General features: G+C 42.7%; 1 protein-coding gene across 2 annotated transcripts in view; it reads left to right on the forward strand.

Moving 5' to 3' along the window:
- vti1a (vesicle transport through interaction with t-SNAREs 1A) overlaps nucleotides 1-13696 on the forward strand; it is a 113867-nt gene extending 100171 nt beyond the window's left edge. The window contains exon 8 of one of the 2 annotated variants that reach the window (XM_070927049.1): nucleotides 11607-13696. In XM_070927049.1, coding sequence (XP_070783150.1) covers nucleotides 11607-11700 — 94 coding nt within the window. In that variant the 3' untranslated portion in view covers nucleotides 11701-13696. The remainder of the gene's footprint in view (nucleotides 1-11606) is intronic. The other variant, XM_070927050.1, reaches the window with a different exon arrangement.
- The last annotated feature ends 12170 nt before the right edge of the window (nucleotides 13697-25866 follow it).

The following is a 25866-nucleotide window of genomic DNA, read 5'->3' on the forward strand; positions in this document are numbered from 1 at the left end:
CCTCTTCGCTCGGCATGATCATTAATATTTGATGGACAGATCCCCCATGAATTTCCCATAGCATTCCATAGTGGGCTTGTGATGTGCAGAACATAAGGCTACAGATGGAGATGATTCGAGAGACTTGCACAGTTCAGGGTCAGCATCAGGACCACTGTGACACAGGTGGATCGGTTCGACCACAAACAAAAAGAATACAGGCATATGTACCACGTTTGCATGTTTGTCAGCCTTATCACAAAGTGAGAATATTTTGTCTTTTGATGTTGTTGTGTCATTAAGCAGCTACATGTTTCTGACACTGTTTGCCTTTAAATTCCCTCCTCAATAATCATGTTAACATGCTTTATATTAACTCTCTCCTTCTATATTGATGTTAAGCGCTATGGATCCTCTTGAGATTTCACAACTGGATTCTGCAAATATGGATTGGCTCTTGCATTTCCAAAAGTCCCAAAGCAGCACAGATGCCCCTTGACTTTTGAACCACAGTTCACAGGAAAGCAGAGGTGAAGCAGCAATCTGCATCTCTCATGGTGCCTCACGCCCACACTGCTGCTGAGAAAGAGAGAGCGAATGCCACATGAGTTTACCTCTAGCGGAGGAAGGAAAGAAAATGAATTGAAGGAGAATTCTTGGTCGATTAACTCAGGCTGTCATCGCCAGCCCTCAAAGTTCTTCTTCTTTACTTTCTGTTGCCCCCTATCTTTTCCCATTTTCTTGCTTCTTCATTTAGTCTTTTAGCCTTGTTTCTTTTTCCGAGTTTTTTCAGAAGGCTGACCCCACATGGCTGCAGGCCCTGATTAGCAGGGCTTCAGAGCCCAGAGTCTATTGATCGGGCTTCCACAGCACTAAGCAAATGTAGCTGGAGCAACAAGTCAATAACGCTGTTACTGCAACAATCCCCGTCACACTGGTGGCTTCCCCCCACACAGTGCGATTTTTCATGGGTTGGGAAAGATTTGGCGGTGAGGCAGGCAATCATGAGCAAATCAGTGTCACTCAAAGGGCTGGGTGGGTACACTTGTGCTTTCTCTCTTCTTCTCTTTCCATCTGTTTTATTCTATTCATAAACCATGTCTTTTCTCCATTTTGGACATCTAATTCCGGCTCTATCTGGGGATTTCTTACATGTAAAAGACTGTTGCTTGAGTTTATTCTGAACCATTATCTAACTTCCCTTTCTCATGTCTCCCAGCTCAACCCCTCCCCTCTTTCCTCTCTCTCAGGCTCCCTCAGCTTAGACACAGGGACTAGGGAAGCTAGTCTGCAAATTTAATGGAACAGCATGGATTATTTAGACTGACTAAAGCCTCCCTTGTAGTGTCAAATGGGGGGTTGTGGGATGACATTATACCCCTACATTCTCTCTCTCCCAGTGTCCTCCTCTCTCTCTCAGTGTCTGCTCTGCTAACATGCTGGATAAAGTGATCTGTACCTGCATGTCCAAACAACGTGGACCTGATAGTTCACATAATCCTTAATTGTTCTGTGTTATTTCACACCAGATTGCCAGACGCGCTCCAGTAGTTTTCACACATTTCGCTCAACCATCACTTGCTGCGGACACACACGTGTAAAATTGCTTTTACACGCATGCATGTATAGTGTGACACTGTGACCTTTGGCTGGCTTAGCTCTTTCATACCTGCAGGACACAGTAAGGGGCAAGAGTGGCCTGATGGTCATGATGTCAAGTTCAAGAAATGATTTCTTGTCTTGCTCACCTGTGGCCCTGACGTGAAATCCTAGCTTGGCTAGTCTGTATTCTGTTTACACTGACATGCAAAGTGACCTTTAACCTCTGGATACCAACAGAGGGAGCTAGCTTTAGTCACTTTCTTTACTGGTGGACTTCTTGCTGTCCTTGATATCTGCTCTGTGGCAGATTGAAACCGAATTAACAACTCCAGATAACAACTCCAGGTCAGCTGTCCTCTTTATTCCCCATTTCACTAGTTTTGGAAGTCTGTTGCTGTCATATCCCTGATGACAATACGTAACTATTAAATTATTCTAGTTCCTTCACTATCCTCACTATCCCCCGTACCATGGACTTTATGTAGGCTGCTAATGTAGACTATAATCATGTAAACATTTTGCTCATGTGTAACGGATCTGTAAACCAGTCATTTTGTTTTTGTTTAGAAAATCGAGGCAAGCAGAGATACACACTTTCGAGTAAGACCGGTGTTGTGAACAAACTTTGCCATAGAAAGTAATAGAAGTGTATAGGAAAATGTTTTATTTTTTAACTGGCATGTATAGGAAGTTTCCAGGCATGGCTGTGACTTGGCCAGTGCAGGCTCTTTGTACATTTGTATAAGAAGTGGGTCAGCTTGTGTGGGTGTGTGTGTGTGTGTGTGTGTGTGTGTACTTGTATGTTCTGTGTGTGGATGTGTTTGTGTGCATGCTGGCGGGCAATATTGCAACATCATGTGTATCTGGAGACACACAGGATGCAGAAATAAAACCACACGGGACTTGAAGCAAATATTTGGAGAGTTGATTTAAAATGGCAAACAAACACCACACGGAGGAGCTTCCTTACCAGTTAATAAAAAAAACCCTCAGACATAAACACTAATATCCTCATCACTTCTTTGTCGTGGAATCCTAAACAGACATCTTTTTGGGCCCAGTGAGTTTAAAGTGTTTTTCTGATGAATGATTGTGTTTTGAGGGGAAACCAGTTTAAGGCACCTCGCAAAATGAAACTGTCGGGACAAGTTCTTGTGAAGAGAAGTGCTTTGATTCCAACAACCAAAAATTAACTAATAACTATGGGGGACGAGGCACGATAAGGAAATAGATGTCCTGTCTTTTCCCAATCTTTGAATTATGTTTTAAAAAACTTATTTTGTGCTGTGACTATTTCTACATTGCGAGTCCAAACATTTCATTAGTAAGCTTGCAGTCAAATTTCACAGCAGTAGAGTTGGTGTTAGGTATCAGACGGTACGTGTATTACTCCCTGTTTCCCTGACACGACCGCTAACAGAAAAACATTTTAGTATCTTTCCGTAAATGTAACAACAATAAAAATACACACTTTTAAAAGTTATGTTGAGAAAAAGCCTTGCAATAATTAGATTAAGAATGATGTGATGCCTAAGAAGTCTCTTTCCTCCCAATCTGTGTCACCATCTTGTACCAGTAACAAAGATGCCTTTAACCATTGCCTCAGGTGTCCTATGCTCCCTAAGCATCCCAGCTCCACTTCTCTTCTTCTTTTTATTTTCCTTTTCTTTCTTTGGTGAAAGTGAGCAGTAGTGTGCACTAATGATTTATGTGCTTTAATGAGATTTCAATACTGAACAAACAATAAAAATTTATGGACATCATAGTTTTGGAGGCCTACAGCTCTAATGGCTAATGTTACGCCCTTTTTCAGCGGGGCCAGTAATCGGATCTGCAGCTGGCCCCTGGCCCTCGCAGAATGCATACAAGGGGGATTTTGTGTTTTGGGAAATCTTAGCAGAAAGGAAAAAAATGGTGAGGAATGTCATGTTATCAGGGTGTAGAAATATTGCATCTACGTATTGTATAATCCCCAAGTCAAGTTGTAGCTGAACAAAGAGAGTGTGAGTTATATGTTTATTTCTTTAGTATTAGAATCCAGTCGGAATACCAAGCAACAAACACTGAGCACAAATGGGTTTGTTCACACAAGTAATGCATCTGGATTTCCTTTCCATCTCAGGCAAACTTGACAATGACCATAACAATTGCAAATCCCACTATAGTTTGGCTCACATAACAAAATCCTGCTCCTTCTGTGCACAGGTGTCCTCCCTGATGAGTTCAATATTTACTCTAATAACACTACAATGACAAAACTACAGTATTATCCAATAGAGAATACCTGTAGCACTTCAGCGTATTTGGTTATGATTTGTTATTTGTTCAACCACCTTGCACTGTTTAACACAATATTTAGTAGTTCTATCTTTTTACTTTCTACTTGCTACCATACTGCAGTGACGACCAGCTAATTTTAAGGGGTATTATTCCTTATTAGTTCATCTAATTTCCTTAACTGTTTTGTTCCATTAGTTTTGCTCCATAGCATTAAAACCCAGAACAGTAAGTATACAAGAGCTGATGTGATTACAGACACCTTGAATAAGGTGGTGTTTGTCAGCCTACATTGACAATGATAAATATGGGCTGTTGACACACTCCTGTAGACTATAAACCGGTGACATGACAAGCACATAGGGCAAACATAGTAAAAAAAAATACTTCCTATCACCACACCCCTCCAGCAAGAGTGAGAGAAGTAGGAACAGGAGTTGAGAGAGAAAGTAGAAAAGAAGCAATATCCCTTAACTGAATGAAGGGAATGTCCAAGCGAGGGGCCAAAAAGAGCACACAGAGGAGGATAGAGATAGATGGGGAAGACAGAGGAGGGCAAGGTTAGGTAACTCGCATGATCTGTGTATGCATGGAGCTCAGAAAGCCAACTGTACATCACAACAGGATGAGGAGAAGCTGCAGCAGCTACCTGAAATTGCTGCCGGCAAATAAAGTTCGTAAAAATTCCAGACACATTTGCAATGTGTTCTCTCTTTCACTTCCTCCTTCACCCACTCTGTCTCTTTTCCATTTCCCACTCCATCTCCTTTTCTCCATTTTTTCTCAGTTTTTTCTTGTCTCACATACTCTTGCATATACACACTCTCCTCCCACGCTGAATATCCTCCTACTTTCTACCTCCCTCTCTCTTCCTCCCTCTCTGAGCCTTCGTCTGCCCTCCCTCTCTTCCTCCTTGCAACACTTTTCTGGGAGAGAACTGGGTCCCAGTCTAGGCTGCTGCTGGCCAGGGTTGTTAGCCGCCAAATAAAAAATGGATGAACTTGTAGAGCCCCGGTGCTGTTCTCCTGCATCAAGTTGGTCGAGAGAGAGGGAGTAAAGTGGGAGACAGAGGGAGAGAGAGAATCAGGCTGACATGAATACCCTGCTCAGACCACGTCCTCCAAATAAAAACCTGTCCATCTTTTATGTCGGTTTTCTCAGCTGTGATAAAATCATTTTTGTCAATACAGGTCAATGAAAGGTCTGTGACTTTTTTATAGATTAATAATCTCAACAAAAAATTATTAGATAAATTTGGAAATTAGTTTTCTGTTTCTATTAATTATCGTTTACACGTTATTGTACGTACTATACAGAACAGTACATTTCAGTAGCCTCATAGTAAAATGACAACAGATTAAAGCTCTAATCACCAAATAGATTTGAGGTTTATTTACATACATAATTGAAAGGTTTTAATGAGAATTTTGAATTGCATGTCAAGAGCTGCAACAATTAGTCAATCGACAGGAAGTTAGTTTTAATACCTGATGAATCGTTTAAGTAATTTTCCCAGCAATAAATAGCCAAACATTTGATTGTTCCAGTTCCAAATGTGAGAATTTGCTGCTTTTCTTTGTTTTATGTCACTTTAAACGGAATATTTTTGGGTTTTGGATGGTTGGTCGGATAAAACGACATTTGAAGACGTCACCTGGGGCTGTAGTAAATTCTGATGGATATTTTCACCGTGTTTTTTTTTGATTTTAAAGACCAAATGATCAGCAGATTAATTAATGAAAATAATTGTTAGTTTCAGCCCTAATTTTTTACCTCTACAAATCAAAGCGTGTTTTACTCCAGTGTTACAAACATTGCTGATGTAAACAAACCTTTAACACAATCAAAACATATCAATAACCAGGAATTGCAGTCTGTCAGTCAATCAACTCTCGAAGTGATAGAAGTTTTCAGTCTTATGTTTTGTTTTTCCACCTTTTTCCTTTACATCTAGATCACAGACTGCACCTTTTTATGTTCGATAGATAACACAAAGGGAAACATGAATCCAGTTTTGTGTTAGTAAACATTTATCCATACAGTGTGACATTATTGTACATGGTTACTAACAGACTATCTGTGCATGTTTGTTTTGTCTGTACAGTGAGCGTGTGAGTGTTAAGGTGTGGGCGCATTCTTAAATATTGTTTTTCTTTGGGGAATTAGATGATGTTGGGGACTTCCTTTGAATAATTACAGTAAACAGCTTTCAATTAAAGACCTACTCCATCTGTGTGTGTGTGTCTGTGTGTGTCTGTATGTTTGTGTGTGTGCGTGTTTCAAAAAAATCATCATTTATCTTGAACACCCCCTTGGGGACAATAGGCTGAACGTATGTGGTGGGATCAGATCTCTCCAACAAATAGGTCAAGTCATTATCTCTGCAGGGCAACATGAACCCGATCTGATTGTTCTGGATCGTTCTGCCTCATTCTTCCTCGTTTCATTCACTTGATTGAAGCACGTCTCTCACCTTTCTTCACTCACACTGGATTGATAGCAGTGCCCATCTCCTCCTTTTTGTTTTGTCATGTGTGTTTTTATGTGGCAGGTTTGTGTGTGAGCCCCAGACCAATATCAATGTGTGTGTGTGTATGTGTGCTTCTACAATGAAACATATATTTGTATTAGTTTGTGATAACAAGTCGATGCATTAGTTAGGACTTACCTCTACCAGCGTTCCACCTCCATGTCCATCACTCAAACCATTTGTGAACACATTGATCCTGCCCTCCCTCCTCCCCCCCGCCCCCTCCTTCTCCTCTCCCATGCTGTATATTCCCAGGGTTTGTAGGGAGGAGAGCCAGAATGGCTCAGACAGCCATTGATTTTTATTTTATTGGTCTACCAGTGGAAAGAGGAGGGATAGGGGAGGGCCTGAGAGATGCAACTCTGCAGCTAAGTTTGTTCTTAGTGGAGACGGTGTGTGTTTATATGTGTGTGCGTGTGTGTTTTAAGGTGGGTTGGGCCTATCTGCTTATGTCTGTCTGACTGAGACAGATTTTGTTTTGGTGTAGGGGCTGTCTGTCTGAGAGGTGTGTATATGTGTGTGTGCATGTCCAGCCGCCTCTGAGAGCCATCAAAAGCTGTGTGTGTGTGTGTGTGTGTGTGTGTGTGCACGCGTCTGTGTACATGTGTGTCAGCCTGTATCTGTTTGCCCACCCTTGTGTGTTTTTGTGTGGGCACACACAGATGTGTGTGTCATTGAAGGGACTGGGGAATCTGCAGTGCTGATGGAGCTGGCACGAGGGACCTGGACCCCAACACACATACACACATACGCACACGCGCACGCACACACACACACACACACACACACACACACACACACACAGCTGAGGTGTATCCCGGTGCTCATTAGAGCTGGTAATAAGGCTGTGCTGCTGGAAGAGGAGGGAAAAAAAACAGGGAAAGAAAAAGAGGGAGGGAGGAAGAGGGTGGGAAGGAAGAAAAAGAAGAAAAAAAACTGGAGATTTTAAATTTTAATAACACTGGTACGATTTTGTAAATCTTTCCTGACAGAAAAGTCCTCATTATTTTCATCTGTCTCCGAGGAGCCTCTCCTCCAGCTCTGCCTCCTCGGGTAAACGGACTTCTCTCTCTCTCTGTCTTTTCTTTCCTCACTCTCCCTGTTTCTCTCCACCTCTCTATTTCTGTCTCTCCACTCTCTTTCTCTCTTGTTTTTCACTCTCAGCTGCTTTATTGTCCATTTCCGTCCATCCTGCCCGCTTTAATTTTTGCTCTTCTTTGCACTCATCATTTCGACATCTCTCTCTCTCTCTCTCTCTCTCTCTCTCTCTCTCTCTCTCTCTCTCTCTCTCTCTCTCTCTCTCTCTGTCTCTCTAACATTAGTGCTGTATATCTGTGTATTCTCGTCTAGTAAGGTCTTGGCTGACTGGCTGCCTGCGATGAAGGACTATTAGGAGCCAATAGAACGACCAGTATTATGTACTGGTATTGGTTGGCGTCTCAGTTACAATGGCTGTTGGTCTGTCTGAGTGTTGTTTTTTTTTTTTGGGGGGGGGGGGGGGGGGGGCATAGACCGAGAAAATACATGGGGATCATAGTATCACAGTAGGGAGCAGGGTAAAGATAAGCCTTCTCAAACTTGGTGTGTGTGAGTGTAGGAGTGTGTATATGTGGGTCAGCATGTACGTGCGCTGTGTGCATCACTCACACATCCCCAAACCTTCCCCTCCACACACACACACACACACACACACACACACACACACACACACACACCTCACCCCCCACCTCTATGTCAAGTGTCAAAGCTGGAGGATGGATCCGGTTTGATAAGTTCTGTTCTGTCTGGCCACGTGTCAGGACGGGATCAACCATACGGCAGAGGAAAACCATGTTCTTCACTCTCCTACCTTCCCAATTTTTGGGGATTTTTTTATTTCTTTTTTGGGGTGGGGGGGGGGGGCAGGTGTTCTCTATTTGTGGGTTAAGTTTTATCTTAGCTGCTTCTGTTGCCTGAAGAATTTAAACAGAAACGAATTAGACTAATGTAGAAGTTCATTTGACTAGTGAGCTCATAGTAAAGTGCTTTGCTGGATACAGAATATAAATCTGTAGATTAAATCATCATGTGACAGTATTCAGATAAGTTTTCCAGAGGATTATGAAAATGATCTGCCCCCTGGGGATTATTTTCTTTTTATAGACGCCACTAGTTATGACCAAATGGAAAAAGATTAAATGGACGATGAGCAAAATAACTTTGTTATATGTCAGTTGTTTTCTGTTGTAGAGTTGTAAGTATTGATTTGTATCATTTTGTGTGATTGTGATTCTAATAGAGTTTCCTGCCCAGGCTATAACGTAATGTAATAAGTGGCTTTCCAGCCGCCTCACCTCCGTGGTGGTTAAAGGAGAGTGAAGACATTAATATCCTCACTCCTCAAGCTGTCAGAGAAAAGACTGTGGCTCTTTACAGTGTCACACACACAATTGTTTGGTTGGATTTCAACATTGCTCACGTGAATTATGACTGTACCCCCCCCCCCCCCCCCCCCTCCCTCCCTCCACTTCATGTAACTCCTCCCAGTCTGTCTGGCTAAGTCTTTATGTATGTGTGTGTGTGTGTGTGTGTGTGTGTGTGTTTGTGTTTGCGAGCCTACAGGTCCTCTGGTCAAAGGTAACCCTTAGTTCATAACCTCCACAAGATCTTGTAGTTTCACTTGAAAATTAGAAGAGAGATGTGTGAGGTTGTGATGCTGGTTTAGCCTTGGCATTTTGTTGCTCACAGTGGATTAAAACACACACAGCTTGGAAAGTGAAAGGCAAACAGAGTATGAGTGGCAAGATTTAATTTAACCTTAATATTATTTCTGCTTCAGCAAGTTTTTGACTGGGCAGTGCTAAATTTGTATCAAGTGTTTGAGTTGTCACAAATAAGATCAGCTACTTTACATTAGACTTCAAGACGTGTTTTGTTAGATTGGTGCACAGAGAATCAGTTTAGGTCAAAGTAAGTATTTTTTAAAATATCTGTCCCCTGAGAAGAAGTTCTTGAATCGCAGCTCTGTCATATTCCTTACGGCTTTGAACATTTAAGTGTTTGAAGTTATTCAGCGTTGTTTGCTACCAAATCAGACTCCTTTTAATGAATGCAATTTTTACAGAATTTAATCCCACCCCCCCTCCTTGTACCCAAGCTCTTCATCCATGAGGCTAAAACTAACTTCCTGTTCATTTTTCCAGCCCAAGGCCTTGAGTCACCCGCCCCTCTTCTCCCTAGCTGAAAGAGTAACAAACAACACAAAGCGATCTGGATTCTCCCAACACACACACACACACACACATACACACAAGCACCTCCTCTGGGTATTTGGCTGGGATAAATAATCATTCTAAATAATGAATGTCAATTAATGGGGGGAGACGTGGCCTTGCTAAGCATGCTCTGATTAGCGTTTTAGTGGGATCTCCTCTCCCAGCTGGCTTCAGCCAATCATTTCAGCCTCATCCAGGCTGGCCTATCATAGCATCCCAAATACTGCTTCAACTCATGCACATGACATTTTTTTTATTATTACTATTTTGTTGTTTTTCTCTTTTTTAAGACAAGACCTGTAGCAGCAGGATATAGAAATATACCATAACTGGTATTTGTGTTGCACAAGGCATGGTTTACTATATGCAGTATGACACTGTCATGATAATGTATAATGGATAATGCAGCTATTCAAGGATAAACTGTCTACTTATACAGCAGCACTACTTACCAACAGTAGTTGTAATGAGCTCTCTGGTGTTATCCAGGGAGAGCATTACAGCATGTCAGTGAAAAGACAAAGTGTCTTGTTCCTGAAAAGAAGTTTGTGGATTTTTAGGTATCCTCTGCAACTGATATACAGCAGTGGGTATACATATGTGTTCATTTTGTGGCTGGAGAGTCCTTTGTGCAAAGGGGTTGTGCAAAGTAGACAAAAAAGGCCTTTGCAAAACGCATACACAAAGGAAATACAGAGACGAAAGCATAAAAGCACTTCTGTGATACATAACATCACTGTATGGTGTAATATTCCTGTCGTCCTTTCTTCCATAGCTGTGGGTTTCAAACTTAAGTGGCTATGTGAGACTACTGCAGGTCCGAGCTGTTGGACTGGAGGAGGCTGTGAGCTCGACTGGTGTGTCGGGCTGAGACTTGGGCTTTAGAGGGTAGCAGGGTGACTGAGCAACCAGCCAGCCCCCCCTCCCCAGTGATAAATGGCCACAGCATGGGCTATTCATCTCCTGCTTAGAGAAGTGGACAGTGCCCCTCCTCCTCGGCCTCTCCTCCACCCCTCCACATGTCAGCAAATGTGATAATTCTCTCATTTGTCAGGAGCAGCGAAGGGTTCGGTGGTGTGTGTGTGTGTGTGTGTGTGTGTGTGTGTGTGTGTGTGTGTGTGTGCAGTGCATGTGTGGTGATGCAAACTCCGGAGAATTTTTGGGAACACACACAGGATGAGTTGCTCACACTCTTGACGCTATAAGGCCTGTAACTCCTCCGCACTCTAGCACCCACTCCTTCTCTGCAGCCCTCTTTTTCGCAGCTTTGTGTTTTTTTGGTTCAAAGCCCCCTCTTGTCAAGTTTACTCAGGTCACAGTGGGAAAATTTAAATGTGCAAAAGAGTGAGTCGTTTTATGGCAAATTCCATCAGTAATTCAGTGATTTTATTACCTCCAGGAAACTGGAGGAACAGGCCACTTTTTCCACTTTATTGTGCAAATAAAGTTTTAGAGCCTGTGTGTGTATGTTTTTGTGTCATGCTTGTTTATAAGTGTTTTGCTCTGTTTTGTATGTTCATATGTGTACACACGTCAGTAGGAAATTCTTACAGAGGCTACGAGTGTGTATGCAAGTCAGAAATAATTTGTCGGACATTTTTAGACAGAAGCTTTGCACAGAAGTGTGGCAGTTTTGGAAATATTGTGTGAGTGTGTGTGTATGTGTGTTTTACACTCCCGTGCCAGTGATTGTATAGCAGTAAATACCATGTATACAGACCTCATGGTAGCTATTAAACATGATAAGCCTCCAGTTGATGGCTGGTCATTTAGTTTGCGCATAAACATGTGACTGTTTTACGTGTTTTACTTTTTTCCGTAGACACAATATGACTTCTGTGAACCCTGCCTGATCTCTCTCTCTCTCTCTCTCTCTCTCTCTCTCTCTCTCTGTCTCTCTCTCTCTCTCTCTCTCTCTCTCTCTCTCTCTCTCTCTCTCTCTCTCTCTCTCTCTCTCTCTCCAGGATCATCCAGAATCGCGTCCTGGTCTTCATCCTTGGAGCCATCATCCTTCTCACCATCATCCTGGCCATCTATTTCAATCTGCGAGGCCACTGATCTCCCCTCTACACGCATACGCACACACACATAGTCGCCGCCGACCCCCCCCCCCCCCCCGACACAAATACAAACACACACACGCGTGATTAATAGCGACAAAAGCGTTGTTCTGCTGTAATTAGGACAAATGGTCCCCATGAATCACTGTTTCCAAAGCCTGACAGGGAGCTTTTTTCAATCTCTTTCTCCTTTCCTGTTTGCTGTTTCTTTCTCTTTCTTTCCCTCTCTACCTTTTGTTTCCACTTTGCGCTTCTCTTTTTTTTTTCTTTTCTCCTCTCTCTCTCTTTCACATCTCCAGGGACAAGAATAGGGGGAGATGTTTTTATGATAGTTAATATTTTTCATGGTGTCGTCCTCAGTGTGGTTTTCCAGCCCATCCTGTCCCCAGGTGAACGAGGCCTGGGGATTTCTTTTTGCATCTCAAAGCGGATTCAGATATGTAGATCATTTTTTTTCTGTGATGGAGGTGGGTCAAGTGTTATTCAGGATGCATGTGTGCATGCATGAGAGACAGAGAGGAAGTTATGAATGTTGTGCACATGTATGCATGTTCGCGCATGTGCATGAGTGACAGTCATGGACCGGGGGCCCACACTGTGTTTGTTATTAACACCAACAGTAGACACACATGTAGTATGTATGAGCTTCTTTAACTAAATGATTCAGCTGATCTTTATGTAGCCCCTACACAGCACAGAGGACAGTGCCTTCAGATTAGATAAGCTGTTCACACTCCTTCTTTAACAAGCTCAAAATAGGCGAGTGGCGCTGCCTTGAAAAGAGAAGATCAAGGTGAAAAGTTTTGTGTATTTAATTAAGAGGAAACTGTTTATTTTCAATTACTGCATGCAGGAAAGGATATATGAACATGAACAACAGAATTTGGACATAGAAAAATAAAATAAAACCTACTCTTTTAATATGTTTTTAAAACAGGAGGGAACTGACCCAAACTTATAAATACATAAATACAATACAGAGAACAGTTTCTTCAGACATTATAACCATCTTTAATATCCACCTTTGGTACAATTCTCCTGCACCTCCCGAACACAGATTTCCACAACCCATTCCCATGGACATTTTAACATAACTCTCATTGTGTAAAATTATAGACATCATACTGTATGTACTAACATTTAAATATACATTATGTATAGTGTTTTGCTCTCAAAACAAGTGATTCTGTTACTATTTATTTATGAATGCCTAAATGAGTTTTGAATTAAAGTTTCTGTGCTAGAGCTGTATATTTTATGAAGTTAAATGGTATTCAGAATTAACATTAGCAACATGTTTTTTTTTTCTTCTTGATTTTGGGACCAACTGAAATGTGTGGATTTCAAGTCTTGTGTCTTTTTTTTCCTTCTGTTCTTATAAATGGATCTAACTCGTTTTAGAACTTGTACTTTTTGTTCTATATTTTGTTCTGAAGATTGTGATGCAGTCCTTGTTTCTGTGTTTATCTGTACACCGACTGATGATGTGATACATTTGCAGGTGTTTGAAAAACGTGTGTGTGCGAGTTTACTGCTGTTTTAATTCTTCTGGGGGAAGCCATTCTTCAGGGGGTCTTGGAAAATCTAAATTTAAGCATATTTGGAGAATTTTCAGAAGTTGAGATACATGAAGGTGATGCTGTGCACGCCACAACACACACACACACACACACACACACACACACACACACACACACATATATACACGCACAGGGGTGGAGTGTTGGAGTGTGCATGTGTCTCCTGTGGTCGGCGTAGTGGTTCCCGGCGAGGACATTTGCTATTCTGTTTCAGGGCCACAGTCTTCATTTTCGAAGATGCGGGGGTGTCGAGGTGGTGAGCCCCCCAACACCCCCTCCTACCGACCACCATTTCACAGGCCCTCACCAGCCGCAGCGCCGCAGTCTGCTTCAAAGCCTCAAATTAATGGCCAACAAAATAGTGTGCCTCTGACTGTCCCATGCGGGGCTGACCCACCAAGACTTATCATTAAAGTGAAGGAATAATGAAAAAAGGAAGTCAGAAAAAGGAGGGAGAAGGAAGGAAGTGAACAAGGAAGCATGGCGGTGGGGGGTGAGGGGGGGTGAAATCCCTGGCAGTTTGACAAACCTCATCTGGTAATGACCCTCAGTGATTGTTTTTTCACCCGGTGTGCAGTGTGTGAGAGTGTGTGTGTGTGTGTGTGTGTGTGTGTGTGTCTGCATGTGCAGCCTACCTACGTGCCGATGTGCTCTCCTCTCTTCCTATCTCTCTGTCTTTCTATCTCTCCCCATCCCTCTTGCTCACCCCTTCTCTCTACCTCTCCTGCCACCTTTTCTCCTCCTCCCTGTCCTCCCCTCCCTCCTCCCTCCCTCCCAGCCTGTCAGATGAGCGGAGCAGTAGCTAGCGAGAGAGCGGTGGAAGGCAGCGTGGCGGCGGCTTCTATTTGAAGTTGTAATGGTGTCAAAAAGTCAGGGCTGACTGACAGACGTCAGTCCCACAGGGCCTCATTAAAAACAGACCCACTTGACAAGGAAATAATTGAGCGCCGGCGACAACTCGGGGGCCCCTCCGCGTTTTTAGATGTTTTTATTTTCTTTTCATTATTAGTGCAGAGCTATTATGTTCATTAAGAAATGGCATTAAAACAAGTTTTTAAAAGCGGGTAAAGGGAGGGAGGGGCAGAGGGAAGGCAAGGATGCATGGAGGTGGGAAGATAACGATTTGTTTAGAGCCCCCGTCCTGTTTTATTATTTAAACAGGAGCACTGTCATGTGATACCTTGGCAGACGTCGGCTATCATCTGCCACTCCTCCCTTTTTTCTTTTTCTCCTTTTCTGCTCTTCACTCATCCCTCACTCCCCGCCCCCCCCCCCCCAGCTTTTATCTTCCCCTCCTCTGTCCATCCCTCTCTTTCTCCACCTGCCCATCTCTCTCCCTCTCTTCATCCCTTTCTTTCTCTCCCTCTGAGCGGCGGGTGTCGTTGGAATATGAACTCGATTATTCATCAATGCCCCCCCACGCCCCACTACCACTCCCCCCATTCGCTGATTTGGTTTTCGACAAGCGTCTCACCGCAGAAGGCTGAGGATGAAAACTTGTCAAAAATAGGTTATATCTTATTCCAAGGGGCAACAATAGCAGCAGGTACAGACACCTTTTAATATTTAATTTAGACGGGTGTTAACCCTCCTTAAGTGACTGGAGCTGTGTCTTCCATATAGACACCGGGGGGGGGGGGGGGGGGGGCAATTAATTATTTGATGTCTGAAAAAGGATTTTGAAGCCTTCCCTCCTCTCCTGTTTGCCAGAGAGAGGATTGAGTCTTTGGGTGTCCCTGTTCATTCTCTACACCAACCACGTCCTCAGCCTGGTTGTCCTGTGAGAGCTGAAACATCTCCACTCGAATCACATTTAGGTCCTCGCTCCGCTGTGCCTCGCTTGACACAGTAACGATAACACGAGTGATCATATAGCAATGGTTTTGCGGTCTCTTATTTCATCAGCGGAAATTATTTTCCTGAGGATTTATCTTTTACACCACCGTCTCGCGTCAGTCTGTCTCGCTATCATCCCTTGTGCCCAGCTCAGCAGTTATTCCTGTTCTCCCTCGTCCTTTCTAGCAGGTTTACATAAAAGTAAAAAAAAAAAAAAAATTAAGGTTCCTCAACCAGGAACCTCTGTGTTGCACCACCATTACAAAAAGCCTGATGTTTGTCAGCCATTTAAGACGACGAGGGATTGTGACAAGCGTCGTTTGAGCTGTCTGTCCCCCGGCGAAGGGCGGGCCTTAAACAGGATAAACAGCTCCAGTGGTGGGATCACGACGGGAGGGTGTCCATGATGCTGCCACCCCCTACCACACACACACACACACACACACACACACACGTATTAAAGGAGGCCCTGAAACAACAACAGCTACCCAAGAAAAACCCACAATGGCACTGTTTGAGAACTACAATGAATCTTCTACTGTTTGATTCAGCACACACACAAAAGGACACACGCACTGTCGCACGTATGGTGGACGCCCCCCGATAAAACAAGACACACACACGCTCTAGTGTACGGCTGTTAGAAGAGGAGCCATGTTCTCCGTTTGTACACGCCACCAGTCCTAGCAGAATGGCTTTCTTTCTCTCCTCGGCCCTTTATCTGTCTTTTCTTTCGCCCCCATCAGCGCTGTCGACCATTTTAATGGTGTTTGTGCTCACAAAGAAATGACAATGCCCCCCATTATTTGAGAAAGTCACAGGGGCTGCAGTCATACATACATGGATGTTTGTGTGCATGTGCGTGCAGGATGTGTCCCCCTGGGGTTTCGATGGAGCCCGAGTGCTTAGTGTAAAAGGTTATATTGAATTGTCTGTTTGCACAAATAGCTGTTTGTGTCCATTCGTAATGTCCGTATGACTAATTTTTCCTGCCGACCAGGATCTTCAGTTCATCTTATTCCTTCAGTATAACCAATCAGACTTTGAGCTGCTCCTAAAACCATAAAGATGACTTTTGTGATCTCTGTCAGTGTCGGTGTTGTTTAACATCTGTCATTAAAGCAGTGCTGAGTCTCAGTAACCAACATGCTGTGTCATAGCTTGCATTTCCCTCCTCTAGCCGCTGTGTGCTGTCATTGAACACACACAAAAAAAAAAACACTCCTCTCCTCGGGAACAAGTAAGGAGGTAAAGCCAGGAGCTGACATTTTCAAAACCTATAGCAGCGCTGTCTGCATCCTTTTTGATTTTAAGGGCACATGAAGCCGGGTGCAGAAGACGCTCTAATACTGTTTTGCCATGGAGACAATAGAAACACAAAGAGCCGGGTCAGAGCTAGGCTGAGCTAGGCTAAACCACTCAGCACCCCCCCTCCCTCCATCTCCATCTCCATCTTACCTTCCATCTTTCTCCCTGTAGAATACTGCCACAGCCTTTGAACTGAAATTAACACTTTACCACTACAAAGACATACAGCTGTAACCAGCAATGTAATTTGCATGATAATGGGAAGTTGGAGAAAATGGAGCTGTTGTATAACAGCACAAGCTTTTGCTTACATTGATATATTTATTTGTCAGTATTAGTGTGCCCTTTGCCCTTTAAATTAACTTCCTCACTGTGGCTTACTGCATGTAAATGAATGCTAGTCTTCCCAAGTAGATGTTAAAAGGTTTGGCCACGTGTTGAATGGATTTCCTTGGTACTCAAGGAAAAGTATACCAGCGAATTCGTGACCGTGTGCTGCTGTCCATTTTAAAAGTGGTGAATGATAGCAAGAGATAAATGAGAAGTAAAGTGGGGATGAGTGCGGAGGAGGCCAGGTTGGCCAGGAGGCACTCAGTGGCCTGGACGTTCAGAGAGAGCAGGGTTTAGTCAGGCTCGCCCCTGTACAGTAATTTACTTTGCATATGGTGTCTTAGCAGACACGATTCTAAATTTCCAACTGGGAGGCATCAGTGGAGGAATCACTGTCTTCAAAAGACGGCCTGCCAGTCACGCTCCTCCCGTAGCTGGAGATCTGAGCGCGCACTGATAACCTGCGACATCTTTCTGGAAAAACGGGGAGTCGATCAGCTTTGATGGAGCACATCCGCCATGACAGGCTACTGAAGAGCTCGCTAATCAACTGGGGAGAGGAGAGAGGGGGGAGGGGGGGAGAGCATCGCTTAGCATGACAGCACAGAGGAGAGCGGTGGTGGAGTGGGGGGTAGACGGGATGGATGGATGGAGAAGGTGTGCACTTGTTTGCTGTGGAGCAACCTCACCTGCTAGACATGCAGGTGGATGGAAGGCTGGCTGGATGAGAGGGAGACAGGAATGTGTGTTTGCATCATCTGATAAAAAGCCCCCCCCCCCCACACACACACACACACAAAACCTCCGCCTCAGATGGTTGGTGGTAATTAAATATTAATGAGAGGGCATCCAATCCCAGAGTTTTCCCTACATAGGCCAGGAAGTGGAATTGGATTGTTATAAGGGGGCCTGTTTCAGGCTGGCGCGTAGGGTCAATTGAATCGGGAGTCCAAAGGTTACAGAACCTGTATGATGCCCTTTTATATCCTTCTGCCTCTCTGAGAATGGTGAAGCACTCGCCACGCACAGCACATGAAAGCATCCTGGTTTGTCCTTATCTGTTTCTCATTAAAAGGCGGATGTTTAAGTCATGGTCTCAGACTAGTTTTGTAAATTGGAACAGGCTTGGAATAGTTTACACGGGTCCCAATTACTCACATAATTCACTCAAGCTCCACATTATGAACCAAACTTTCCCGGAAAAAACCTTGTACACATCCTCCTCACTGCACATACAGCCTTGCAAACACAAAGCTGCATCTCCTAAAACAGACAGGCTTACTGTACACACACACACACACACACACACACACACACACACACACACACACACACACACACACACACACACACACACACACACACACACACACACACACACACACTCACTCACTTAGGCTTACACACACAAAATACACACCTCTCTATTGAGACATATGGATGTGGCAACAAAATGCACAACTTTTTGTTCATCTCAAGGACTTGTGAGGGCCCCAGTGAACTGAGAGGCCATATTGATTTTCTCTCTTTTCATGCTGTGACTCTGGGATTACCCATTTTCTCATTCATTTTTAAAGACAACTCGTGAGATTCTTCCTTCCCCTTTTCTCTCTGTTTTTTCCTTTTTCCATCACCCCCCTCAACACACATACATACACACCAGCACAGCAGTTGTAACCACCCCTTTTCCACAGCAAAGTCCCTCCTTGACCCTGAAAATTGTAATTCAGCCATAGATCACAGCTGCTGAATATTAGGGCTTACAAAAGCAGTTAAATAAAATATGTTGAAATCGTCCAATCCCAGAGGCCACGGCAGAAATTCTAATCAGGTGAGAGAAAGGGGAAGGAGTCAGCAGGGGGATTATGGGTAAAGAGAATCGTCTGGATCTACCGGGCAAGAGTGAAGAGCTGACATAGTGGTGGGATTGAACCCGGATCATAGCAACCAAAACGCTGTGCCAAGCAGGAAGACGTATGATCGTAATTTTATTTAAGCTCAACAAATTGTATTAAATCAAGACAAATCCCAAAATACAGTGACAACCAGAGTTATTTTTTAGGCTGGAATTCCTTTGTTTTGATTCATAATATAAAAAATATCCTATTTGTGTGTTTTATTTCATCACAAAGGTGTTTTAAAATGTGTTTTGAATATTCCATACTAAACTGTTGTCTATAATTAGTGCCAATATTAGCATTACCTCTAGCTAAAGGTCTTCAATGTCGGCAGCTTGTCGTAACCTGCAGTGTCAACCAAACTATTTGCTAAATAATTGAGTCTCTGGGTATTAATGCACTCATTTTATGCTAAACAGGCCAACAACACTCTTGGCCTATAGGCCTTCCTTTGACCAGCGTAGGAGTGGGTCAAACCATATTAATTATTCTGTTGGCATGCTTGTTAAAGTGAACCACAAACGTTGACCCAACTGAGGACCATTCATGGGAAATTACTGCTTCATATTATCAGGTTTTATGTTATTTTTCAATAGAGAGAAGAACTAGAATTCCTAGCATAGACTCCTGGTGCAAATCCAACATAAACAGCTCCCAAAATACATGCAAGACTTAGGTTTTTTCTATTTTTGAAGGCACACACGCACCAAAATATTCCTTGAAGTGTAAGTGAACGTCATGCCACATTGATGTGATGAGAAAATCATCAACTTGCCTCGTACACAAGCATGTCATGAGTGTTCTGAAAACTTTTCACGCCCTCTTTCTTCATTGTTCCCACCAGTGAGCAGCTCGGACTCAGCCACATGTAAAACGTCCGGACAGTCCAGAGAGGGGTGATTGATCGCGCTTCAATCCCTCAGCGGTTCTCCAGACAAGGAGACGCTCGATTACACTCTGGGATCAAAATGCTGAATTCACACACTCCCCTCCAGAGAGAGAGAGAGAGAGAGAGAGAGAGAGAGAGGGAGAGAAAAAATGTCCAGAGACCTTCGCCAGGCAAATTCTGAACACCACACAGCAGTCTGGTTCTCAGGACTTTGTGCTTTGTCTTTGGCAACCACATAATGCATTCACCATCAGTCTGTCGTGTCTGAGTTGGTACAAAACAACAGCAAAGCACGCTGGTCTAGTTCATTGTAGCCAAAACGAATGTAAATGAGCATTCACCTTCCTCAAACCACAGTTAGGTGTGTTTACAGAGATAAAGGAAGAGCACTTCCTCATCTGGCTAGGAGAGAGTGTGGTAAATTAAGGTAAACACAACTAAACTGATCAAACCACTGCCTTGCTGGACATTTTACGTCTTCACAAGCCGGTTTCAGGACATGAACTCTTAAAATGCAAATACAGCCTCCTTGCACAAAACTGACATAAATATAAATATAAAAAAATAATGTGTTTTAGTTATATTTACATTATTAAACATTTCTAAAAATTGAGGTTTGGTAGAAAGCTTCCTTGCATGAGTTGGGGTTTTAATCCAGGTCACTTCTTTAAAGCAAAATGTATTCACCTGTTCAACACCTCAAACTCTCCTTTACTGTCTACTGCATTGTGTTAGAGTGAGTTTGATTGGCTCATTTCTTCTTTACTCTACATTTTATTACTAGTCAAATGGATACAACCATTGATTTCATCTTTCACTGTTATAGAAATTAGGAAGCTATTAAGTCAATAGTACGTAAAGGAAACAGGTGCACTTCTCCAGATGGGTGCCCTGCCTAAAAAATAACTGCAATGTCTGTATTTCCAAAAAACAAAGTCAAGTAAATTAACTCAAAATATCAACACGAGGGGACTTTTTTGCTGAGCGTGTCTGATATTAAATAAGAAAGTTTTCAGTGGTAGAGGTTCTGTTTGTCATACCTCCCTTTTCAGAATGATTCAAGGATCGATCAAATATTTGGCCAGACTTTGCAACCACGTGGATTTATTTAGGATTTACCTTTTGTTTCTTTGTGTAACGATGTTGTGAAATCTGACTGAGTAACTGCAGGAACAAAAGCGATTTAAACCAAGTCAAACACTCTTTGACGCACAAAAAACCCTTTTACTTTGTCTCTACTTTTTCTTTAGACTGTTGTTTCTTGCCTGTTGATTTCTAATTTGGTTGGGCTTTTATGAAAAGTTGCTGTTTTTCATCTCATGCTGGGAAAGCATTGAAATCCATAGAGATAATAACAATTGTTTGCATACTCCATAGCTTATGAATCTTTAACCTTGGATCTATCTGGAGGTTTTGTCAATGGCTAAGGAAAGGTGGGGGACACAAAGGGTGGCACGGGTATTCACCCCTATGTGGACACAATAGCAGCAGGGGTGCTGTGGTCAATGCAAAAGCACTCCAGTGTTTTTGAAATGTACCACCCATAGAAATGATACCAATTGATGAAAAATCTCTTTCATGAATTTAATAAGACGAGCTGCTTATTCAACCCAGCCACTGTCTGTGCCCATTGAAATCAAATGTAATCGTGTATGCTGAGCTGATGACAGTTGTTGAAGGACAGGCTATTTAGAAAGGGAATGATCTTACAGTTTCCTCTCAATGGACACTTGCAGCGCTCATTAAAGTGAAACAGCTTTCCCATTTGGTGGCCTTTCTCTGAAACGGGACAATAGGATGGAAAAGAAAGTAAAAGCGGAAGATGGTGTAACTAAGAACTTTTTTTTATTGTGAGTGTCTGCCAGTACATAAAGAATGCAGGAAGGTCAGTGGCTGGAGCACTCATCTCCATCGGCGTGTAGTGCTGTGTGATTGTGCTGTGGCCTTGGGTTCCTATTGGTGCAGAGTGGACGTCTGCACAGTTGTGTTCATTATGTTGGACCTACTGTCAGGTAGCATCCTCGCTCTGCTTTTCTCTATACTCAGATACGCATCACCCTTTGTTGTCGACAGACATTAAAACTTCTGACAATGCTGGTTGTTGCCATTTAGGCGTATTAAGGCATTGTCTCGACTGCCTGGTTACTTTTATTTACACATAGCAACATGTCTGCAAACGAGATTCAATTAGAAACCCTTTTTTTTTCTCTGTGGTGATGAAGTTGTGTACTAAAGTGGCTTTGCTATTGTCCTTGAAGAGTTTATTAAACTGGACCCAGACAGCACTGTGATGTCTGGCCAGTTTGGAGCTCACTAAGGTCACAGTTGAAAGAAGTTTTGTTGATATTAGATGTAATGATTTGTTACTGTATTACAATGTAGAAAATCCAAGCATGACCCTGCTTTTACAAACCTATAAAATGGTATCTTCAATAAAAATAAAAATCCACTGGGTCTTACTTTTGTAATTTTGGCCATTATTCCCATTAGTTATGAAAGCATTATCCTCACCAGTAAGTATTTGCAGAGATCTGGGAACAGGGCAACATCATGATTTTACGGTTTCACCTTTGTTTTCTCTTCTCTTCTTCCAAGTTTGGCTAAACTGGCCGTTTGTTTAAACCTGATTGATTGTCTAACAGGTATACATAATAACATGTGTTTCCAAATATCAGTAATGAACTTAAACATGCTTCTCCGGGCTGCACGTAGTTTAACGTGCACAGGGAGGTTTGAAGATGTTTGCGTGGCTGTTCTTTTTTTTCTCTGCACAGAGAGCTGCTCGTCCTCTAATGGCAAGTAGGTGGTTTGATTCCCAGCTCCTCCTGTTCACATGTCTAAATGTCCTTGAGCAGGACCCCATTTGCTCACAAGGTTAAACAGGTTTGAAACTTTCAACCAGAAGACACAATGCCAACAATGCTTTTCAACGTGCTTTATTCAAGGCTTGTGATGGCTGTTTGGTCGGCACTTTTGTTAACACCTGCTTGTGCAGAATGAGGTCATTAACGATTTACTGTTGTTCAATCTGCTGTAACCAAGCTATTAAACAATACCCTTACCGTGTTTGTTCCTTCAGAATTTACCCAAAGAAACTTTGACTTTACCTGTCGTGCTTTCCAAAACTTTTGTGAACTCAACATGATCTTTCTTATTCTAACAGCACCTGAAGGCAGCAGCACTGACGAAACACACAGCATCACATGTCTGTCTTCTGTCCGCCAGGTACGAGGGGCCACTGGAATTCAGAAAAGGGAAAGCTTAGAAGGCATCAAAATGGTAGCAGGCACTAATAATGCACCGCTCCAGCAGGAATGTGAGTTCAAATTTCTGGGATCTAGTTTGCTCAACCTTACCTGTTGAGTGTAGCGCTGAATGGCTTCAAATTCCAGGGTTAGAGAAGAGTAGATGGAGCTGTGCCTGTGAAAGGTTCTTACTCTTACATGTCTTTTAAAAGATTTGAAAATACTCTTTTTAGGAATGTCGAGAGAATAATCACGTTCACATTCCAGGACTTTTCTTTACGTACAAGAGAGGTCATTGCAGACGTGAATAAATAAATAAGCTAACAAATAAATGTGAAGCTACAAATCTTGGAAATGGAAATATAAGCAGAGGGTACATTAGAGTGTTCTTAAATAATGAGTGATGCATGTCAGTCGACGCAGTTCTGTGAGTCAGAAGAGACAAAAGGACACAAGGGCCCAGGTTTATTCCAGCTGTCAGGACGTCTCAGTAGGTGTCTGTCAGAGGTTTTTTAACTCCACAGGTTAAGACATACAGACTGATGGATGATGGCTATCCACCAGAGAAGACACCATCCAAGGAATGCCAGACACGTGGTCAAAGACAAGCTGAACATGGACCTGCAGGCCATGGTCTGAAAGATTTGCTTCAAGGAACAAGAAATCAACATAGAGGGAGGGAAGATTCTGGACTTGGAGGAGAAAGAAGGTCAACTCAAGACTGAAATGGACAATTTCAATGAAATAAATCTATCTGTAAGGCCATTCTGTTACTTTTTGCCATTGAGAAGCCTTTCATTTTACTTTGCTTTATAATGCATTATGATCATCATTATGTTGCTTGTGCAAACTAAAAATAAAAATGCATTGAACTTACTCAAATGTGGCTACGTTAGGATTCATCTTAGGTTGACCCAGGAAAGTGTTTTCTTAAACACAAATGTACCATTAGATGGTAAAATGACAAGGATATGCAATATGATTTATGTCTGTTTGATTAGAGACTCCGTATTGCCTGTCCTTCCATTGCATGCTGGGATATGCACCCCCATTCAACACTAGCCAGGTCGTTTTCAGCACCATGGACAGATTCAGCGACGTTCAGAGAGAAGTTACACAACTATTTTGTCCAAGTTTTGATGCAAAATCAAATTTAATCAACAGCAGATTGATAAGAATTGGAGAAGAAACTTTCCTTATGTCCAAAATGTCCTTTTGTTCTAATTCTGCCTTTGAACTTTATGATAAAGCATTACGGTCAGTCCTTGTCTTTTCCATCTGCCTTTGAGAAGTTTATGATTACAAATGTTCATTGGACAGCCATAACACCTCTGTATTGAAACCCAAATATTGAGCAGAGAAGACACATTATCAAATCAGACATAAAAAGTACACCGACTACAAGAGCTCCATTATCATTGGGAAACCAAAGTAGCAATACCTCCTGGCCAGAGATAAAATAGTTGTTTTACATGTGACGCACACTGATACTCAGCCAGACAAGGTGGTGATGAAGCCGAGGCCCTCCTGGTTACACCACGTCTCCTTAAAAACAAAACTCCCCCAGCGCAGCTCCAGCTTCAAGCTGATGTGCTATAGGGAGCCGAGGTCACCGGTTCATCCGTCAGAGAGGCTCCTCGCTGATGGATGGCACTCAGAGCATCGCGCGCCCAATCCGCTGTAGCCCTAACTGCCGAGAAAGGCCCTTCGCAGGCAGAGAAATAAATAAATAAACAGCAACATCAAAGGGATGTTCAAAAGAAAAACAAAGCCTGCACACGTTCGTTTGCAAACACACACACACACACAAGTGCGCATTGGCTCTCTCGCACACATCCGGCGAGAGAGAAAAGGGAGGCGGAGGGAAAAAAATACAAAGGACTGAAAGCATACACATAGTTTACTCTCCAATGACACTCGGCTTGAAGGAAATCTAGACAAAACAAGGCAGAGTAGCAAAAATTGGAGTGTTTGATGGTTCGATATTCACGCTGAATAGACTGGAAAACAAAGATCAGGCCAAAACTGTATACAGCTTCTGGTTTTTCATTAAAACCTACAAACACCCACAATGATCTCTATCCTGAGTCTTCCAGCGTCTCATTGATGGTGCCGAATGTTATCTTCACTGACTGGACACCCAGCTGTGGCTCAGAGGTCGTCTAACAAACACATCTGTGAGATATCTAACACCCTAAACACTTAATGTTACACTCACTCAAGTCCGGTGATATGCTATATTTTTCTAATTTTTCCCTAAAAACCAAAAACAACAAAGAATTCATCCTGCTAACAAGTAGTTAAAGCCTGATGTAGCTTATTCCTCTGAGGCATAGACCTCCAGTATTACCCCAAAAGCTATTAAAGCTACGTCACTGAGCCACACTGTTGCACCTGTTTTTAAAGACTTGAAGTCTTCAATAGAAACCAGGGCTGAGAGCCACAGGCAGGCTGAAGAGGTCAGAAAGTATTCAGGACCTTTTTGTGGAATTTGTTGACAATTACAAAAACGTGTACAACATCGCCGGCCTTATCACCAGTAATGTATACCACTGAGTGATTTAGTGAGGGATAAAACTACAACATTTTGTCCATGTTAGTGCCGTCCTTCTCCCGCCCAACCACTCACACAGGATCAAACAAATGTAAGAGCACCTTTTGTTTGAGTGTGTTCAATAATTCACTGGAGCATGTGACCAGTAAGGGCTTTTTTCATTTCTTCAGCTGGGATTGTAAAGGAGGACCAGCAGGCCAAAATGGAGACAAAAAAAAAAAGAACTCCCAACAAAAGCTGAAGAACCTTGCATGAGGTAACTTCATGCAATCATCCAAAAAAACCAAACAAGTTTGAGCTCAAGAACTTTTACCTGTTTGAAACCCACAGGATGCTATGAAATGCAAGCCTATGTGTAATTGTGTTTGGATTCAGCTTCTCCAAAATGTGCAAAACTGTTTGGCTCTTTATTGCGCTTGCGCCAGTTAATATCTTTACCTACGCTTCTTTGCGTTTGGAGCTGTACCCCAAGAGGAAAACACATCATATACATTTTATGGCAGTCATCTCGGATTCACTATGTT

This window comes from Enoplosus armatus, chromosome 20 (genome assembly GCF_043641665.1).
Source record: "Enoplosus armatus isolate fEnoArm2 chromosome 20, fEnoArm2.hap1, whole genome shotgun sequence".
Classification (NCBI taxonomy): Eukaryota; Metazoa; Chordata; class Actinopteri; order Centrarchiformes; family Enoplosidae; genus Enoplosus; species Enoplosus armatus.